Source organism: Uranotaenia lowii, unplaced genomic scaffold, assembly GCF_029784155.1.
Source record: "Uranotaenia lowii strain MFRU-FL unplaced genomic scaffold, ASM2978415v1 HiC_scaffold_8, whole genome shotgun sequence".
Lineage (NCBI taxonomy): Eukaryota > Metazoa > Arthropoda > Insecta > Diptera > Culicidae > Uranotaenia > Uranotaenia lowii.
The window spans coordinates 90,985-110,273 of NW_026598755.1; the positions used below are offsets into that span (position 1 = coordinate 90,985).

A 19,289-nucleotide genomic window follows, 5' to 3' on the forward strand; every position below is an offset into this window, starting at 1 on the left:
ATTTCGCTATATTTTGTCAGAGGTTTTTAGATTTGATATTATTACGCCGAATCGTTAATACTTAGATATACAATTATTTGGTAACTAAGTTCCAAATTTTTTTCTGAGCTCTGTTTCGGTTTGAAATAATCATTTCAAGCCTTAATTTACGAAAAATATCATGTTTTACAAAGTGTGTCGAGGTTCCTAATTTGGCACTAATTTTTCCTAATGTTAACATATGGGTGTTCCTAATGTTTACATATGAGGAAAAATGTATCAGCGTACCCCATATTACACTATTTGTTCCTGATTTAGCATATGGGTCTGTTTTTTTAATACTTTAATGAGAAAAATCTCAAAACTCATCTTTTCATAAATATTACAACGTTTTTGGAATATTAATAGAGAAATAAGGACTATTTAAATCCTACACAACATTCCTCTACGCTAGTTTTGAAGAAAGTAGTGGATGTTAAGCTTATTGAAATTCTAACTTTTACTTTTCCAATGGATACATTTATTTTATTTAAAAAAGTAGAAAATTCATCGAAATATATACAAATAAGTACAATCAAATAGAGCATCATGCAACAGCATGGTTCGATACAACATTTGTGTACCACAAGACTTATTTAACTTTTATTTTAATATAATGTAATAAAATTATCACTTAATGATAACAAAATAATGATGCTATAGTTTCTCACATCGTGAGATAGTTTTTTAATGTTTTTGATTCTCATAGAAAATTTGAAAAATCGAAATTTATACATTTTTGATGCCGTGAAAACTTTATACAATGTGACGGATTGGCTTAATAATATAACCTACAAACTTCATATTGAATTTTTTATCCTATATCAACACTGTTGGTGTAGGAATATTTTTCGGACAATCATTTATTTTAAAAGAATATATATTTTTAAAACTCCGTTACCAGTCTGGGCTAAAATGCATCGACATGCAAATCAATGATTCACAGTTTAAATCTTGTTTCCTTAATTTAGTAAATAACTGGTGGCACCAATTATTTTTCTGACTATGTTAATTTGATGTCTTATTAACCTTAAAACTTTTGATGTACAAACGGTAGGATTATCTGTGGACATTAGGTTTTTAGAGGCCATTGAAGTTGAAAAGTGTTGCATGATGCTCCAGATGACGGTATACAACGTATTTTATTGAGATTTTTTTTAACTTTTCCATTCGATTCTGTTCTCGTTGAGGAGCTCTTTGTACCTTGATGGTTTCCTTCTCTGTCGCGAAGGGTCCGTTCTTTCAACATTTTTAGCTTTGGGATACACTGAAGTAAAAAAAACATGTTTTATTAGTTCAAAACAGTTTATTTTAACAGATCCTTTAACATTAAGTTGAAACACAATTCAATCAACCAAATTTATTTCAAATACATTCTATGACTTTGATATAGTTTGGAAAACTTTGACTATGTCCATAATTAGGAACACATTGAAAATAGTGTTCCTAATTGTGGACATATACTTTTTTCAGTTTTTACACGAAAAAAACTAGGTTCTTACATACTTAATACTTAAATCATGATAAAAAACAATCCGACGAAAAATTTCGAAAAAATCGGTTGACAAATTGAGCTTTAATCTTCCATTTCTGAACAGGTGTTTTTTAAGATATTTGCTAACAATCCCATTCAATTTGGACAAACTTTGAAACAATCCAGATTCAACAAAAAATGCTGTGAGTTAGAAAACTAATTTGTTTGTAAAATGAAAGTTCACATGATCCGTTACATGATAATTTTTTTTATATTTGTGATAAGTGAAAAATAACGTCAAAAACAGTCAAAATTTAAAAGTATGTTAACATGAGGTACACATGCCAAATTAGGAACACCTACCCTACTGGTTTTTGGGATAGATTTTCGACTTTAACTTTTGGACTTCAGATGTGCCAGCTAAAATACTTACTAAGGACCACCCTATATTAAATCAAGGAAATTTTTTATTACGTTTGCTGTTTCCTGAAGCTAACCCTTCAAAATAACTCCAAATTTTGAACTTGGTCGAAGTTATAACAAATTTAACCGATAGTTCTCCTTAGGCAAAAAAACAACATTTTTGACTTTTTATCACTCCATCACTGGTTTTGCGTGATAGCACAGATTGTAAACTTTGTGGGATCTATTGAAGAGCTTTGCAGAGAAATCGGTTGCATTTGGAAGTAGTCTACTTCGTATTTTAAGCGATAAATCGTGTCAATCGTTATTAAAGACTGAGTAATTTGCAGTTTCCAGAGATCGTTAGTTTCCTCAAGTACTAGACATTAAATTTTTCAATTTCTTCTCCTTGTTTATCTTCGGAAAATAGTGGCGAGATTTGTCAGCAAAAGTTTCAGGCTGGAAACCTGACAGGTGACCGCTAAAGATTTCGTTTTGCTGTCCATTACAAAATTTTACAAAATATCTCCCCACAAGCAGTCCAAATATCTTGCGCACAATTTGACCACCGTATTTTGTTTATTTTAACGGTGCGCAGCTTTTCTACCTTGTAGAAATGAATCAGCTAGACGAATCGGTCAGAAAGATTTGACTTTTTTTTTATTACTTTCTTTATTCATTTTTCGGATTGAGCTTGAAAAATCCTCTCACATTGTTTTTCCTTCATGGAATCTATAATTTTCACTTTAATTCAAATGTTTGCTTACAATTGGGACCTCTTTAACTATTAATCACGTGAACTTTGGTCGAAATGTTTATTTCCAGCTATTTTTGGGTCTTCTACTGGGACGTTTCGAGATTTTTCTCGATCCTGCCCGAAAAAATTTGTTAACGAACTTCAGTATTGGACGTTTTCTCAAAAAACCAGTTGACAGATTGTCATCAAATTGTGAACATGTACACATTTTATCACTAGGTAGCTTCACTGACAATTTCATCAATTCTCATCCATACATTTGAAAGTTACTCACGAAACAATGTGTTGCATTTTTTTTTTTCGAATACACTCCTTAAGGACTGTACCCAAAATTCATGCACCAACTTCTTTTGTGAACAACTTTTGATAGCGTTTATATTCTTGAAAATTATACCAACAAATGAGATATTTTTGGAAGATCTGTAGTAGAATTTCGGACCTGGGATAAGAATAAGAAGTTTTTACCTTAGCTCTGAGTCGATATCAATCAACTTTAGTTGATCATTAAAATAAGTATGTTTGAAAAGAACGTTTTGCTTGACAATTTTAAAACCCTCAGACAATTTTAAAACCCCCAATACTCCACAGTTCTTATAACCATGATCTTAGCTTATATTTCAAGTTAGAACTATCATTTTAAATCGTGAAAACTTTTAGTTATTTAGCATTTTTTATTGGCTCTGGAAACTCTCGGGATTTTTTAAGCGTTTCCCGGGATTCTGGAATTCCCGATTTTATTTTATTCCCGGAAACTCTCGGTCGGGAAATCTCGGGTAAATTTCGAGAAAACACGTTTTAAAGGTGGCAAGGCGCTCAATATAGCTTATTTTTTTCATTTTCGAGCGAGTTTTATCCAATGGAAAAAGAGATTTTTTTTAACCTGAGTCTTTCACTTGATATATGTACATTGAGTTATGAAGGAATGTTTGGTTCACTACTTATTTGCACTCCTTTAATACTGAGGGCCTAAATTAGCTTTCGTTGTTTCGTTATTTCGAGAAAAATTGTCAAAACGTATTATTACCGCTTTAGACGTTTAAAAAAAATGGAAATGTCTTCTTGAACCTTAGAGTTAAATACTTTCTTATTATTATTAGATTTTTTTTTAAAGATATAGTGAATCAAAACGGAAGATATCATTCAGCTCTTTCTTTTCTATACTATTTATCTCAAATAAAAATTGCTCTGTCGTTGATCTCTTCTTGTTGTAACAGGTAGCAAAATTAAGAAATTTCATTTATTTCTTAATTCAATTTAGCGTTAGCTTTTATTAAAACTCCATGAACGAAGACATTTTTTTATCGAGAGATTTAGAAGAGAGAGCCCACCGTATCATCACTCACAAACATTTCCAGCCGACCAGTACTCAAATTTGCCGCCGTCTTCTGAAAAGCTTTTCCGCAAGAGACTGTGTCCTCGCTTAGTCATTTTAGCCGCCGCAATATTGAATGAGTTCTGTTGCCTAGCGCGGGCGGCTATCTTCTAAATTTGGGGTTTTCGAAAATTGATATATGCAACACCTTTAGAGGGCGATGACCGTTTGGGATGCTTTGTCCGTGTATGAATCTGATCCAAAGAGAGGGAAGACGTTCTTCTTTTTATTCTTTTAAGGTTAATATCTCAGCCGAACTTCGATTCTCAATTTTCGTTCGACGCCTCGGGATGGGCAACCGAAAATTTGAGTTTTGAAAAGAAATGTTTTTTCGGAGAAAGTCGTGACTTCGAGAGTCGGCACGAATTTCGGTTTTGAAGAAATGTATGGACTCGCTATCTTCTTTTGAGGAATTGATACCTTGACTCGTCCATTTTGTCCTAGTTTGTGGTAGAGGCAGGACCGGGTATTATAATCCGCGAATCGTGTGCTCTTATTAAAGGTAGAGCTTATAATGTGAATTTTCTACCCTTTGGGTTTTTAGTAGAATTAATTTTGTCGTTTTCCCCCGTAGTAAAGTGAAGCATTCGCCAATAAAGTGCTTCAGAATCATAGGAGTTTTCTTGATAGGGCGATTCAGAAAATCCTTGGGTAAATTATGCGGAAAGATATTAGTGCGAAGCGTGTTCTAACTCTTATCCCAAAAAGCAGATTCAGATCACACTTCCGGTACTGCATATCACCGACTCGTGACAAAACACGCCAGCCGAAGCTCCACCCCTACAACAACGGTGGTACGTTCAGGCGGAATAGCAACCGTTACCCCTGAGCGGCATACGCAAGACGGCTTCAGTTTTCGGCTCGACGACTACGATTTTCATCGGGACGCCGACGGCATCAACCAGACCTCAACAACGACGTCGACATCCGGTGAAGCACGCTGGTGAATCCACTGGCGGTTGTAACCGTGCTATGAACAGCAGCAGCAGCAGTAGCGACAGCAGCACAGCAACGGAAGATTCGATGGGTAATTAAAACCAGCCCCATGAATCTCTAAGAGTGAGTACTCATCTTATGAAACATTTATCCATGCGCATGTGATGTAGTTTGATTGGTCCATAAACGTCTATTTTCGCCGCCACCTGACAGCCTAGTCGTCAGCGTTGGCGCTTTACGATCCAATGACTTGAGTTCGACTCTTGGATCTAGTCCAATCATTTTTTTCTGCACTGAGTTGCTTTTTTTAAGACGGTTGTCGTTATTAGCCGTCAAGTCCATGGCCGGCCAGCAAACTACTGAGCCGTTTTTCGATTAGAACACGCACTACTTTACCGCACCTGAGTTCCAGCTAAAAATAGATTGTAAAATTAGGTAGCTCAGAAGTTAATTTGGGGGAAAATCTGCAGAGTAGGCCGCACCAAGGGTGCAGAGTAAAAAATAGAAGCTAGCTAGCAAGAAAGAGTTGAATCCCGAATACAAGATTGTAATAAACTTTGTACAATGGAAATTATTTTTTGAATACAAAACTCTTTTCGTTTTTCTACCGATAAAATTTAGTTTTACTGGAAATTTCAGAGGAAGGGAATTCACATTTTATCGGGCGTATTTTTCTTTTTTGAGTTGGGTTGGCTCCGATGTTTCCAACCTCCGTTCCTTCCTCCAAAGCAATCTAGGGTATCCCGGTCAGAAGAGGTTGACCTATGATAATTTTGCGTTATTTTCCAGAGTTTCTCTCTTAGCCAACCGAGCATTCATTTTTCTCAAATTCTGTTAAATTTTCCACCGAACATTCGGTTGGCATCGATCAACTGTTGAGGATCCCAGGGACAGTTGGGGGCTTAATCTTATTTGGGTTAAAACTAAGGACTATACCCGCCCTGCGGATAGGTCTCATAGCCGGGCAAAGCAAAACAGGTGGAAGATCTCCCTCTGGGGAGTGGCGCATAAATCGGCCACTTACCTACCCCTTTTAAAAACTCCCCCAACCTAACCGCCTCCGGTTACATTTGGCGCCCAACACAGGCTCGAAAAAATTTTATTTTCATGAGTGATTTTTCTTTCGTAAAGGATATAAATTTTGGAAACAATTTGTTTTCATTTGATATTTATTTAAACTGTTCTCTTACATTGTGTATATAAATTTTTTCTCGCTTCATATAATATAAATAGTTTCATTAGCCTAAGATTCCAACTCAGAATTTGAGTTGATAATTATCGCACCTTTACGGTGAAAAACAATTTCGAACACGGAATCAAATTACATTTTTTTTAATTCAAATCTCTCACACAATTTTCTTTTGTATTACTTCTAATTTTTTTATTTTTATTTTTTTCAATTTACTTATTAAATTTCCCATATATTTTTTTTTTAATTTGTTTTAGTTTCAATTAACTTGGCATCAAATTTACCTACTTAGTATATTAGTTTTTTTTTTTAGAGTTTACTTAATTCATTTTTATTTGTTTCTACTATTTGCTTCATTTGGTTTGCTACATTGATTGTCAATCCCTAATCTTTGTCACGAAATAATACTCAGATTATTTTTCATCATGGATCGATTTCCGTGCCCGGAGCACTTGAGCATTGAAGAAGTTGATTACGAGCTAGAGATTCGCGGACGTCTTGGCGACGTGGCCAAGAATTTAGACCTTACAGGTAAACAACGGTTATTGAGAACAATGTTTAGAGAAGATTCGAGCGAGAAAAGAAATTTTCGTTCGTCGGAGTCAATTTCAGTAAAATATTACGATATTGCTAACGTGATCGATGATATTATACAATCATGCGCACGGAAAAGGATAGACGGAAAAAACGAATCGCGTTTACTCCATTACTGGTATCGCACGAAACGTTGTCAGGCTACTTCAGAGGATCAACGAAAAATGAGGAGGGATCTTATACGTAGGATTGAACATTGCATGTCTGCTAATAGGGTCCTTCTCCCTGGTACGCCAATCAAAGAAAGGATTAAGGATTTGATAAAACCTAGCGAGCCGGAGCAAGAAGCTGAACAGGAACCAGCGTGTAGCTATTCTAGTCCGAAAATGCGGCCTATTGTCAGGTCAAAGTGGGAGGAACCAGATCGCGGGGATAACATGTCTCAGAAGATCGCAAATTTAGAGGGGAAGTTAGACAACGTTCTACGTTTTCTTAACAGGACAGTCCAGGGTAACCAAATACGGTCAGAAGCTAATCGTCATACAGATTTGAGTAGCGATGAGGGCAGCGACGAAGAGTTTTACCAGCGAAAGCCTAGGGACCGTTCGGACGAGGAATCGAACTGTAGCAGGAATTCGAGGAGGACAATCGATTATCAGCATTCGCGGTATCAAGAAAGGCGTAGAGATGAGGGCTGTAGGGTTGAAAAATGGAAAATACGATTTTCCGGAGATCAACGTTCGATAAGCGTGGAGGATTTTCTTTTTAAAATCAAGAAAATTGCAGAGCGAGAAAATGTTTCCAGACAGCAACTGCTCAGAGACATTCACTTGTTACTGGAAGGGCCTGCGTCGGACTGGTTTTTTACCTTCGTAGATGAAATCGAAAATTGGGAGCAATTTGAAGGGAAAATCAGGTATCGTTTCGGGAACCCTAACAGAGATCGAGGTATCAGGCAGAAGATTCACGAGCGGAAACAACATAAGGGTGAGTCTTTTATCGCGTTTATAACAGAAATTGAAAAGCTCAACAAAATGTTGACCAAACCAATGTCTAGGAGAAGGAAATTAGAATTGGTGATGGATAATATGAGGCCACATTACCACTCAAGGCTAACTACCGTCGAAATTCGGAACCTTGACCAATTAATCAAGTACAACCAGAGGAGCGATGCAGGCGACGCGCTCAGGCACCAAAATTGGGAGCCTCCGAGACGCACGGTTAATAACATCGACGTTGAAGGAAGCGATACCGACAGTGAACATTCTTTTTCCGTGAATGTAATTAAACCTAGCTCACCGGCAAATGGGCCGCAGAATCCAAGGGATCAGCAGCAAAAAGGGCGTGCGAATTTTAAACCTCGAAGTCAGCAAGCCACCGTACAGACTTCGCGAGATGTGGGTCAGCGAAACGTGGACCACACCAATTGGGTTTGTTGGAACTGCGAGCGAAGAGGACATAGTTGGAGGGCCTGCACAGCACCGAGAATTGTTTTTTGTTTTGGATGTGGGCACTTGGGTCGAACAATCCGTAATTGCGAGCGATGTGCAGCCAGATCTGGTCGCAGATCGAATGAACCTCGTCAGGGAAACTAAGAAAGGGATGCATCGAAGGGAATGCGATTATCCCTCAAAATGTCACCATTCCCGAAAATACCGATTTTGACCCCTTACTTCGAATACACCAAATCCGAATAAACAAGGGTAATTGCCCTCACATTCGGGTGAAGGTATTCGAAACCGAAATAGATGCGCTTTTAGACTCTGGAGCTGGCATTAGCGTGACTAATTCTGCAGCTCTTGCCAATCAAAATGGACTTAAAATTCTCCCAGCTGCGGTGCGAGTAAGTACTGCTGATGGCACCGAATACAAGTGTCTTGGTTACGTCAATTTACCTTACACTTATAAAAATATTACCAAGGTGTGGAGTCTGCTATTAATAAGTATAAACAACGATTTATTGCAGTGTATAAAGTTTGTGATTATTTATGAGGAACCCCCTCGGTTGTCAAATGTGTTCCTCTAAAAGTGCATGCGTTTGGCAAGACAAACTTCGACGCCGAGAGCCGGGTGATAGTCGCGCTCTTTCACGGCAACCACGAAACAGATCGGACGCAAATTGACGACAAGGTGTTTTCGGGATCTTACAATTTGGCGCAGTCGGTAGGATACAAAATGGTGAGTTGAAAAACCCATATTGAACTAGATGTTTTAAAATTGAATCGTGAGCAGAAAGTTCCTTGTAAAATAAAATGAAGCTCGGGTGGAACTTCTGCAAATTCTCAATTTTTTTTCAATTCGACTGATCACGGAATCAAAATGGAGGAAACTCGATGAAATCTTAAAATCTGTTGAAAAAGAAAGCGAGACCGGTTATATCCGAAGCGCTGTTAAAAAAAAAAAAGCGAGACTGGTTGGAACCCAAAGCGCTGTAGTCAAAAGGAAGAAGAGGAAAAAAGCGAGTCTGGAAAAATCCAAAGCGTTGCAATTGAGAAGGAGATTGAAGAATAAGAAGCGAGACTGGTTTAATCCAAAGCGCTGTGCAAAAAAAGGAAGAAGAAGTAAGCGAGTCTGGAATAATCCAAAGCGCTGTATTAAAAAAAGATGAATAAGAAGCGAGGCTGGTTCGATCCAAAGCGCTGTACACAAAAAATAAGCGAGTCTGGAATAATCCACAGCGCTGCAAATAGAAAGGAAACTGAACACGAAGCAAGACAATTGGAATGATTCAAATCAGCTAGAAGAAGCGAAACTGGAACGGTTCAACGAAAAAGAATTATTATTATAATTTATTTGAGACTGTTAAACCACCCGGGACCAAAAAGAATGAGAAGTAAAAAATAATTGCTTGATCTATTAGAATCGAAAATGTTTGTGTTTATAGTAGCTGTTACCCGTAGACTCAGTATGACAATGTCGGGCTTTCAAGCTCAAAATGCGGTAAGAAAAGAAATAGAATCACGTTGTCAAAAAAAAACATATTCAACAATGCTCGCCAGAGTAGATATAATGAGTCGGTCAAGGTGAAGAGAATCAAAACGCTGATACACGTTAACAAAATTTGTTTTGATGACAAACATGATGGTTATGTGGAAGTTAAACTTATTCTTTAGCGGAGACAGACAACAGAGGATCCGTTGAGCTACATTGTTCATGGGCTCTAAATGGAAATAGCTATGATATTCGTGATCACGAGGAAACAGATTTCACAGCAGATCACGACTAGAGCTGGGAATGAACAAGAACGAAATTTATGTTTTGAGGATGTTATAAATATTAGACGATGTTTTAAACTCTTATTTTAAGCAGACAGCCAGCAGCCAGCAACGACTGCCGAGAAGAGGAAAGTGCCATATAGACACGAGAGAACCGCTCTGAGAAAGCGAGACGGTTGCTCTCGCTGAAACTGAGATTTATGCGCCTAGAAGGTTCCATGTGGCGCGAGCACGTGATTGTGTAGTTGCCCGCTAGCCTAATTAAGGGCGCATTTTTCAATGCGCCTTTCGTCAGTTCCACTCCACGCGTGGTGAATTTGAGTTTAGTGTAAATAGTGCACAGTAATAAGAAATAAGTAGAGAAATGAATCAGCAATCAGTTGTTCTTATTTGGTGTACCCTGAATTTGGTCTTCCCGGGGTTCAGCTGAGTTGGGTTACTGGTCGGTGGCACAATCCCGGTTCTTTTCAAACCCTACGGAAGAATTAGGAATCTTTGCAGCAGCCACCACCATTACCAACTTACCAGTCCGCTGTGTTTACTGAAGAGAAGTTTCTTATCTGGCATGTGAAGTGCAATCTTTAATTGCAGTGCGCTGTTCCAGCGCTTCGCTTGCCAGGTTCGGTCAACTCCCAGTCCACTGAGATCCAACCCGTATGAGTCACATGTTAATAAACAGCAAGAAAGAGATTCCAAATGTAAATAGGCTTGTTGAGAAAACTTGACAAAGCCACATCACTCAAATTTCAGACTTATCGAAAATCATTATTATGGTTCGGAGCCTAACGTGAGTGTTGGCATATGGAGCGCATCGCAACCTTTGAGATCAGCATACCAGAAAGTTTAAACCAATGCAATCCGCGATGCCATGTCTGACGTTTTGTAGTTAGGACAAATGTATGGCCGTTTTTCAAAAACTTTCCAAAAGCTCCCTAACTAATCTAAACTTTCTATGGAAGACATGGTGTCGCTAATGTTTGCTTAATAACTCCCATAGTTAAGTTAGGCGGTTTGCAAACGATAGAATGATGTAAACTATACCACTAGAATTAGTATTGGATTAAAGAATTTGCACTTCGTTTTCTTGAAGGCATAGCTGGGATGAAATGCTATAGTTTTGAAGATAACCTTCAAATACGGTTTCGTAAAACCTCAAATAAATTAAATCAACTTCTTATTAAAAAAGGTATCTTTGTTAGATCGAAGGTGAAGTTCTTAACAACGGAAGTTGATTCTTTGATGACATAAAAGACAATGGAAACTGGCAAGTGGAAAAATGTTGTTTATTGGTAATATGAAAAGAATATAAAAACTGAACGCACAAAGGTTAAGATTTCTGAAAAATAAGTCAGATACGGATCTTTGAAACGAGTCAGTAATAATCTAAGTCTTAGCTGGAAAACACGAAGTTGTCAAAGGCAATGAAGGAATGAAGATAATACTAATGATTCCTCGCCCGTTGTCCTTCTGTGAAAGGAAACAATTTCACCAGATGTCTTTTGGGAACCATCCGCGTTAGGATAGCATAAGCTATTTGTCCATAAGCCCAGAATCTTTAAGTCGAAAGAAAAGTGGAAGTGGAAGTGACTGCATAACCAATTGATAATAATGAACCTTTACTGAATTGCCGACCAAGATCAGATCTACATATGTTTGTAATATTACGATATTTGGATTAGACTACATTTTGTATACATTTCTACCAAAAAAGAAAAATAGATTCATGCCTCCAGCTGCGTTTTTTTTTGTTTTCTGATTATTTTTTCTGGAGGAGGAAAGGGATGTGGAGTCTGCTATTAATAAGTATAAACAACGATTTATTGCAGTGTATAAAGTTTGTGATTATTTATGAGGAACCCCCTCGGTTGTCAAATGTGTTCCTCTAAAAGTGCATGCGTTTGGCAAGACAAACTTCGACGCCGAGAGCCGGGTGATAGTCGCGCTCTTTCACGGCAACCACGAAACAGATCGGACGCAAATTGACGACAAGGTGTTTTCGGGATCTTACACAAGGTTATTCCAACAATCGTAGTCCCACAGATTTCGAGGGAACTTATTCTCGGCACCGATTTCTGGGAAAGCTTCGGGATAACTCCGATGATCGATACTGGGAACGGGCTAGAAAGGATTGAGACGTTGGAAGCCGAAAAAGATTCTTCGTTGTGTTTTGACATTGAACCGTCCGCAGAGCTCCCGAAACTAGATCAGGACCTGATTGACGAAACTCTAGACGTACCGGCCTTCGACACACCCCCGGAACCAGTTCCAGAGGCAGTCGAGACGGAGCATGAGCTAAGTGAAGCGGAGAAGGCTGAGCTGATCGAGACAATTAAAAAATTCGAATTTACAGCACCTGGGAAGCTAGGGAAAACTTCATTCATCCAGCATGAGATTATTCTAAAGGAGGATGCAAAACCGCGCAATCAGCCAGTATATAAGTGTTCGCCGTTTATCCAAAAAGAAATTGACGCAGAAATCGAACGTTTTAAGGAACTAGATGCAATCGAGGAGTGCTATAGCGAATGGACCAATCCATTGGTCCCAGTCCGGAAATCGAACGGGAAAATCCGTGTCTGTTTGGATTCCCGACGCATCAATGCCATGACAGTTAAGGATGCATATCCCATGCAGAATATGCAGGATATTTTTTTTCAGATTGGAAAAGGCTAAATATTACTCGATTATTGATCTTAAAGATGCCTACTTTCAGATCCCTCTGAAAGAGGAAAGCCGGAACTACACTGCATTCAGAACATCCAAAGGTTTGTTCCGATTTAAAGTTTGTCCTTTTGGTCTCACAAATGCTCCTTTTACGATGTGCAGACTGATGGCAAAAACATTGGGATTCGACCTGCAACCCTATGTTTTTGTCTATTTGGATGACATCGTCATTGCGACAAAAACATTAGAGGAGCATTTGAAACTATTACAGGAAGTAGCCAAACGTCTAAAAAGAGCCGGTCTAACAATATCGTTAGAAAAATCCCGTTTCTGTAGGAAACAGGTCATGTATCTCGGTTATCTGTTAACAGAAAGAGGGGTTTGCATTGACCAAGCTAGAATTCAACCAATTCTAAACTACGCTCGTCCAAAATGTGTCAAAGACATAAGAAGGTTGATGGGATTAGCAGGATTCTACCAGAGGTTCATCCCTAACTACAGTAAGATTACTGCACCAATAACAGACCTCTTGAAAAAGGATAAGAAAAAAGTAACTTGGACAGTAGAAGCAGAAATAGCATTCAACGAGTTGAAATCCGTCTTAACTTCCGCACCTATCCTAGCCAATCCGGATTTCACGAGGCCATTCACAATCGAGTCCGATGCATCGGAGAATGCTGTTGGAGCAGCTTTGGTTCAGGACCAAGACGGGGAAACTAGAGTAATTGGATACTTTAGTAAAAAGCTGAGCGCTACCCAACGAAGGTATTCAGCCGTTGAGAAGGAATGTCTGGGAGTCCTGTTGGCAATAGACAACTTTCGACACTACGTAGAAGGTACTAAGTTTAAAGTTGTCACAGATGCGAGAAGCCTTCTCTGGTTATTTAAGATAGGAGCAGAATCAGGGAATTCGAAGCTACTTCGATGGGCTCTCCGGATACAATCCTACGATATCGAGCTCGAATACCGTAAAGGTAAGAACAATATTACCGCGGATTGCCTTTCCCGATCAATCGAGACAGTAACCGTTATCCAACCAGATCCAGAATATGAGGAGCTGGCAGCAGACATTCTTGCTGATCCTGTTCGTTATCAGGATTACAGAGTAAACGATGGAAAAATTTTGAAATATGTTCCAAACATTAACAAACAAAGTGACCCGCGGTTTGCATGGAAGGAATATCCTAACTCATCTGAACGTAACATAATCATCAAAACGGAACATGAAAAAGCCCACTTTGGGTACGAAAAAACTTTAGCTACAATTAAGCAACGGTTTTTCTGGCCGAAGATGAACGAACAAATTCGCAAGTTTTGTAGACAATGCTTGCGTTGCCAGACGAGCAAAGCTGGAAACACTAATGTAACCCCACCGATGGGATCACAAAAACCAGTGGAATATCCCTGGCAATTTGTTACCCTTGATTATGTAGGTCCCCTTCCACCTTCTGGTAAGAATCGTCACACCTGCCTCTTAGTTGCTACTGATGTATTTAGTAAATTTGTACTGGTTCAACCCTTTCGCCAGGCAAAAGCTGAATCGCTAGTTGAATTTGTAGAGAATATGATCTTCCGATTATTTGGTGTCCCTGAGATTGTCCTGACTGATAACGGATCGCAGTTCACCTCTAAACTATTCACAGATCTCCTAAAATCCTATCACGTTAACCATTGGCTAACACCGGCCTACCATCCTCAGGTGAACAACACGGAGCGCGTAAACCGTGTTATTACAACAGCCATCCGAGCTACTTTGAAAGGTGAACACAAACATTGGGCCGATAATATTCAGGCCATCGCGCACGCCATTAGAACAGCAGTTCACCAGTCTACAAAATACAGCCCTTATTTTGTGGTGTTTGGTAGAGACCAGGTTTCTGATGGTAGTGAATATTCCCGGATCAGAGACCACACTAAAACCGATGTACAAAGTCCTAACGAAACGCTCACATCACGGAAGAAACTTTTCGAAGAAGTCAAACAGAATTTGGCAGCTGCGTATAAGCGTCACGAAAAAACCTATAACCTTCGATCAAATGCAAAATGTCCAGTCTATGTTGTCGGAGAGAAAGTGTTGAAAAAAACATTCGACCTTTCTGATAAGGGGGCAGGATTTTGTAAAAAACTTGCTCCTAAATTTGATACTTGCGTTGTCAGAAGAGTACTAGGATCTCACTCATATGAGTTAGAAGATTGTGAGGGCAAACGATTAGGAGTATTTTTTGCAAACCATCTAAAAAAGTTCAACACTGAACCACCAGATGCAACAAACTAAAATAGGAACCTACAGCTATGTCACTTTTTCCTTAGAAGCAACAAAATCTCATAAAACACCTTCGGGGTAAAAACTCATTGATCTCGGTACTAGAAGACTCAATTACAACCTAGTAGTTGGTTGGATTTCGTTGATTCAACTAAATAGTAAAGGACTTTCTAAACGATAGGTTGAGTTGAGTAATGACCTACATAAAGTACTGCATAATGCAGGAATACGATGGCCCTAACTTGAAGTCGCTGGAAAAGTTGACGTTAAAACGACTTCCTTTTCACTCGAATCAATTTAGAGGTATCAAACATCCCAAAAGAGCGAGCGCACCAATACTAAGTTTATGAAAGAAACCGTAAGACGAGGAGAAACTGACCGAAGAACGGTAGTATTGAGTCAGAAGACCATAAAAGATCACAGGACTAGATGGAAGAACTTTTCCCTGAGGGAGTGGAAAGAATAATTTCCGATGATTCCCATAGAAGTAAACTCGTATGTGAAACGCGCTAGTCCTGGATGATGACCTGATCAGAGTAATATTCGATATGAAGTTTAAAGCGAGTCCGTTCTAGCAAAAATTGCATACAACGAGAAAAGCGCGGATGAAGAAGTTATTCGGGAAAAGAACGAAAGGAAAAGTTCAACCTGACTTCAGTCAAGCCGATTCAATTATGCAAAAATGCATAAATGTAAATAGTAATTTGTAAATTTTGTAGATTAGTAGTTAGTATTTTGGTTCTACAACCAAGCCTAGTTCATAATTTCTAATTTTAGTTTTCTTATTACTAGTGTTAGTTTTTCTTATATTAATACTCACGATTACCTCCACCAACTCTTCGTATGACCAAATCGTTTCTTTCCAAAAGAATTCCATCCAATTTTTCTTAGGTTTTCAGCAATCGATTTTCCTTCGATATATGATCCTCAAGTAGTTTCATCCAGTACGTCGAGCTAAAAGACTTAAAAAAATGTTAGAGGACGCAAAAACAGGGTTCGAATTTGTTTAAGATAGGTTGGATTAATTGATTACTTACTTGATTCATTTTCACCTTCTTCTTATTTTTCTTTTTAACTTTTATTTTGCTGGTTGTTGGAGTTCCACGAAGAATTTGCGTGTGGACAGTGGTCTTCACGGACAGAGTCAGAAATCCACTAAACATGCCGAAAAGAAAATGCAGTGATCCAGCTCCGAAAGTTTTTCCGAGAAACGCCTTGATTTTTCCTCGCATTGATTGGCAATTTCCCCACGGAACCAGATTGATGGAGAATAGCAATGATCCAGCTGGAAAGAAAGAAAAGACGAAAGTTTTGCTACTTACTTAACGATAGACGATACAAATTTATGTTGTTAACTCTCCTCAACATAGGTGAAGGCTGATTGTTCGAAATGGAACGAGATTTAAAACGATTTTCCGCACATTTTCACAGGAATTCTTCCGAAGTGGACCGCGTCGAACCGATAATCGGAATTTTTTGTTTACGTTTTGACTGACATTTCAATCGCGCGCCTGAGTGTCTCGTGAGTTACCGAGTTATTGTGACGGTGGGTCACATAGTAGAAAAAGTTAAATACTTTTTTTTTCGCAACATAATAGTTTGCGTCAAACGTTTTTTTTTATTCAGTTGCGATTTGAGTTTCTTCGAGTTTTACTTGATAGGTTTAACGCGTACAGAATAATAGTTGAGTCTTTGGATAGGGAAATGTTAGTACTGGGAAAGTATTTTCTAGTGTATTATCTTCTAAACAAAGGCAGACCTTTAAGGTTTTGATGCTGATTTCACAGGATTCTTAGTTGTTATATTGAGGAGTGAAAGATGCAGAATACCGAGTATTATTTTTCAGTTAGTAAGATTATCCCATAGATCTTAGGAAGTCCTGAGGAATGGGCTCTGGTCGAATTAACTAGTTCTTTTTATAGGAATGTTACATGAGGTGTAGTGATCAAATTTGTAGTAGAGAACTACGGTGATCAGCTTTATCGAATGTTGACACGATTGAGGTTTTATTTTAACTCACGAGCACGAAAGGTCGTCCAAGAACAGTTCTGTTATAATTTACTGAAGCAGTGGTCAATTCGATCTATGAAGTCAGATAGTTCGATTATTATTTTGAAGGCAAGCGATTATTACTTCGGTCGAATCTTTGAATAACCGTTCTTAAGATTAATTTCTTTTTCTGCTGGAGACCGGAGTTGCAAAACGCTGATGGTCAGTACAAGTGTAACGATTCTGCTGCATCTTGTAAACAGAGGAAGAGTCGATCTTTTAGATTGATGATGACAACATATGACCCCAGAATAAAGGTTTTTCTTAATGGTTTTCAATGCGACCTTCGAAAATTTGATTGAATGTAAACTTCGTTTAATTCAATCAAATTTTCGAAAAATTAGTAGGGAATGATGTAACAGGTAGCAAAATTAAGAAATTTCATTTATTTCTTAATTCAATTTAGCGTTAGCTTTTATTAAAACTCCATGAACGAAGACATTTTTTTATCGAGAGATTTAGAAGAGAGAGCCCACCGTATCATCACTCACAAACATTTCCAGCCGACCAGTACTCAAATTTGCCGCCGTCTTCTGAAAAGCTTTTCCGCAAGAGACTGTGTCCTCGCTTAGTCATTTTAGCCGCCGCAATATTGAATGAGTTCTGTTGCCTAGCGCGGGCGGCTATCTTCTAAATTTGGGGTTTTCGAAAATTGATATATGCAACACCTTTAGAGGGCGATGACCGTTTGGGATGCTTTGTCCGTGTATGAATCTGATCCAAAGAGAGGGAAGACGTTCTTCTTTTTATTCTTTTAAGGTTAATATCTCAGCCGAACTTCGATTCTCAATTTTCGTTCGACGCCTCGGGATGGGCAACCGAAAATTTGAGTTTTGAAAAGAAATGTTTTTTCGGAGAAAGTCGTGACTTCGAGAGTCGGCACGAATTTCGGTTTTGAAGAAATGTATGGACTCGCTATCTTCTTTTGAGGAATTGATACCTTGACTCGTCCATTTTGTCCTAGTTTGTGGTAGAGGCAGGACCGGGTATTATAATCCGCGAATCGTGTGCTCTTATTAAAGGTAGAGCTTATAATGTGAATTTTCTACCCTTTGGGTTTTTAGTAGAATTAATTTTGTCGTTTTCCCCCGTAGTAAAGTGAAGCATTCGCCAATAAAGTGCTTCAGAATCATAGGAGTTTTCTTGATAGTGCGATTCAGAAAATCCTTGGGTAAATTATGCGGAAAGATATTAGTGCGAAGCGTGTTCTAACTCTTATCCCAAAAAGCAGATTCAGATCACACTTCCGGTACTGCATATCACCGACTCGTGACAAAACACGCCAGCCGAAGCTCCACCCCTACAACAACGGTGGTACGTTCAGGCGGAATAGCAACCGTTACCCCTGAGCGGCATACGCAAGACGGCTTCAGTTTTCGGCTCGACGACTACGATTTTCATCGGGACGCCGACGGCATCAACCAGACCTCAACAACGACGTCGACATCCGGTGAAGCACGCTGGTGAATCCACTGGCGGTTGTAACCGTGCTATGAACAGCAGCAGCAGCAGTAGCGACAGCAGCACAGCAACGGAAGATTCGATGGGTAATTAAAACCAGCCCCATGAATCTCTAAGAGTGAGTACTCATCTTATGAAACATTTATCCATGCGCATGTGATGTAGTTTGATTGGTCCATAAACGTCTATTTTCGCCGCCACCTGACAGCCTAGTCGTCAGCGTTGGCGCTTTACGATCCAATGACTTGAGTTCGACTCTTGGATCTAGTCCAATCATTTTTTTCTGCACTGAGTTGCTTTTTTTAAGACGGTTGTCGTTATTAGCCGTCAAGTCCATGGCCGGCCAGCAAACTACTGAGCCGTTTTTCGATTAGAACACGCACTACTTTACCGCACCTGAGTTCCAGCTAAAAATAGATTGTAAAATTAGGTAGCTCAGAAGTTAATTTGGGGGAAAATCTGCAGAGTAGGCCGCACCAAGGGTGCAGAGTAAAAAATAGAAGCTAGCTAGCAAGAAAGAGTTGAATCCCGAATACAAGATTGTAATAAACTTTGTACAATGGAAATTATTTTTTGAATACAAAACTCTTTTCGTTTTTCTACCGATAAAATTTAGTTTTACTGGAAATTTCAGAGGAAGGGAATTCACATTTTATCGGGCGTATTTTTCTTTTTTGAGTTGGGTTGGCTCCGATGTTTCCAACCTCCGTTCCTTCCTCCAAAGCAATCTAGGGTATCCCGGTCAGAAGAGGTTGACCTATGATAATTTTGCGTTATTTTCCAGAGTTTCTCTCTTAGCCAACCGAGCATTCATTTTTCTCAAATTCTGTTAAATTTTCCACCGAACATTCGGTTGGCATCGATCAACTGTTGAGGATCCCAGGGACAGTTGGGGGCTTAATCTTATTTGGGTTAAAACTAAGGACTATACCCGCCCTGCGGATAGGTCTCATAGCCG

The 19,289-nt window shown here is 38.8% G+C and overlaps 2 protein-coding genes across 2 annotated transcripts in view; both read left to right on the top strand.

The window, feature by feature from the left end:
- LOC129760880 (uncharacterized) overlaps positions 1-4,970 on the top strand; it is a 72,895-nt gene extending 67,925 nt beyond the window's left edge. Inside the window, exon 2 of the mRNA XM_055758561.1 lies at positions 4,735-4,970. Coding sequence (XP_055614536.1) covers positions 4,735-4,970 — 236 coding nt within the window. The remainder of the gene's footprint in view (positions 1-4,734) is intronic.
- Positions 1-19,289, top strand: part of LOC129760879 (protein yellow-like) — an 85,291-nt gene that overhangs the window by 47,645 nt on the left and 18,357 nt on the right. The window lies entirely within an intron of this gene.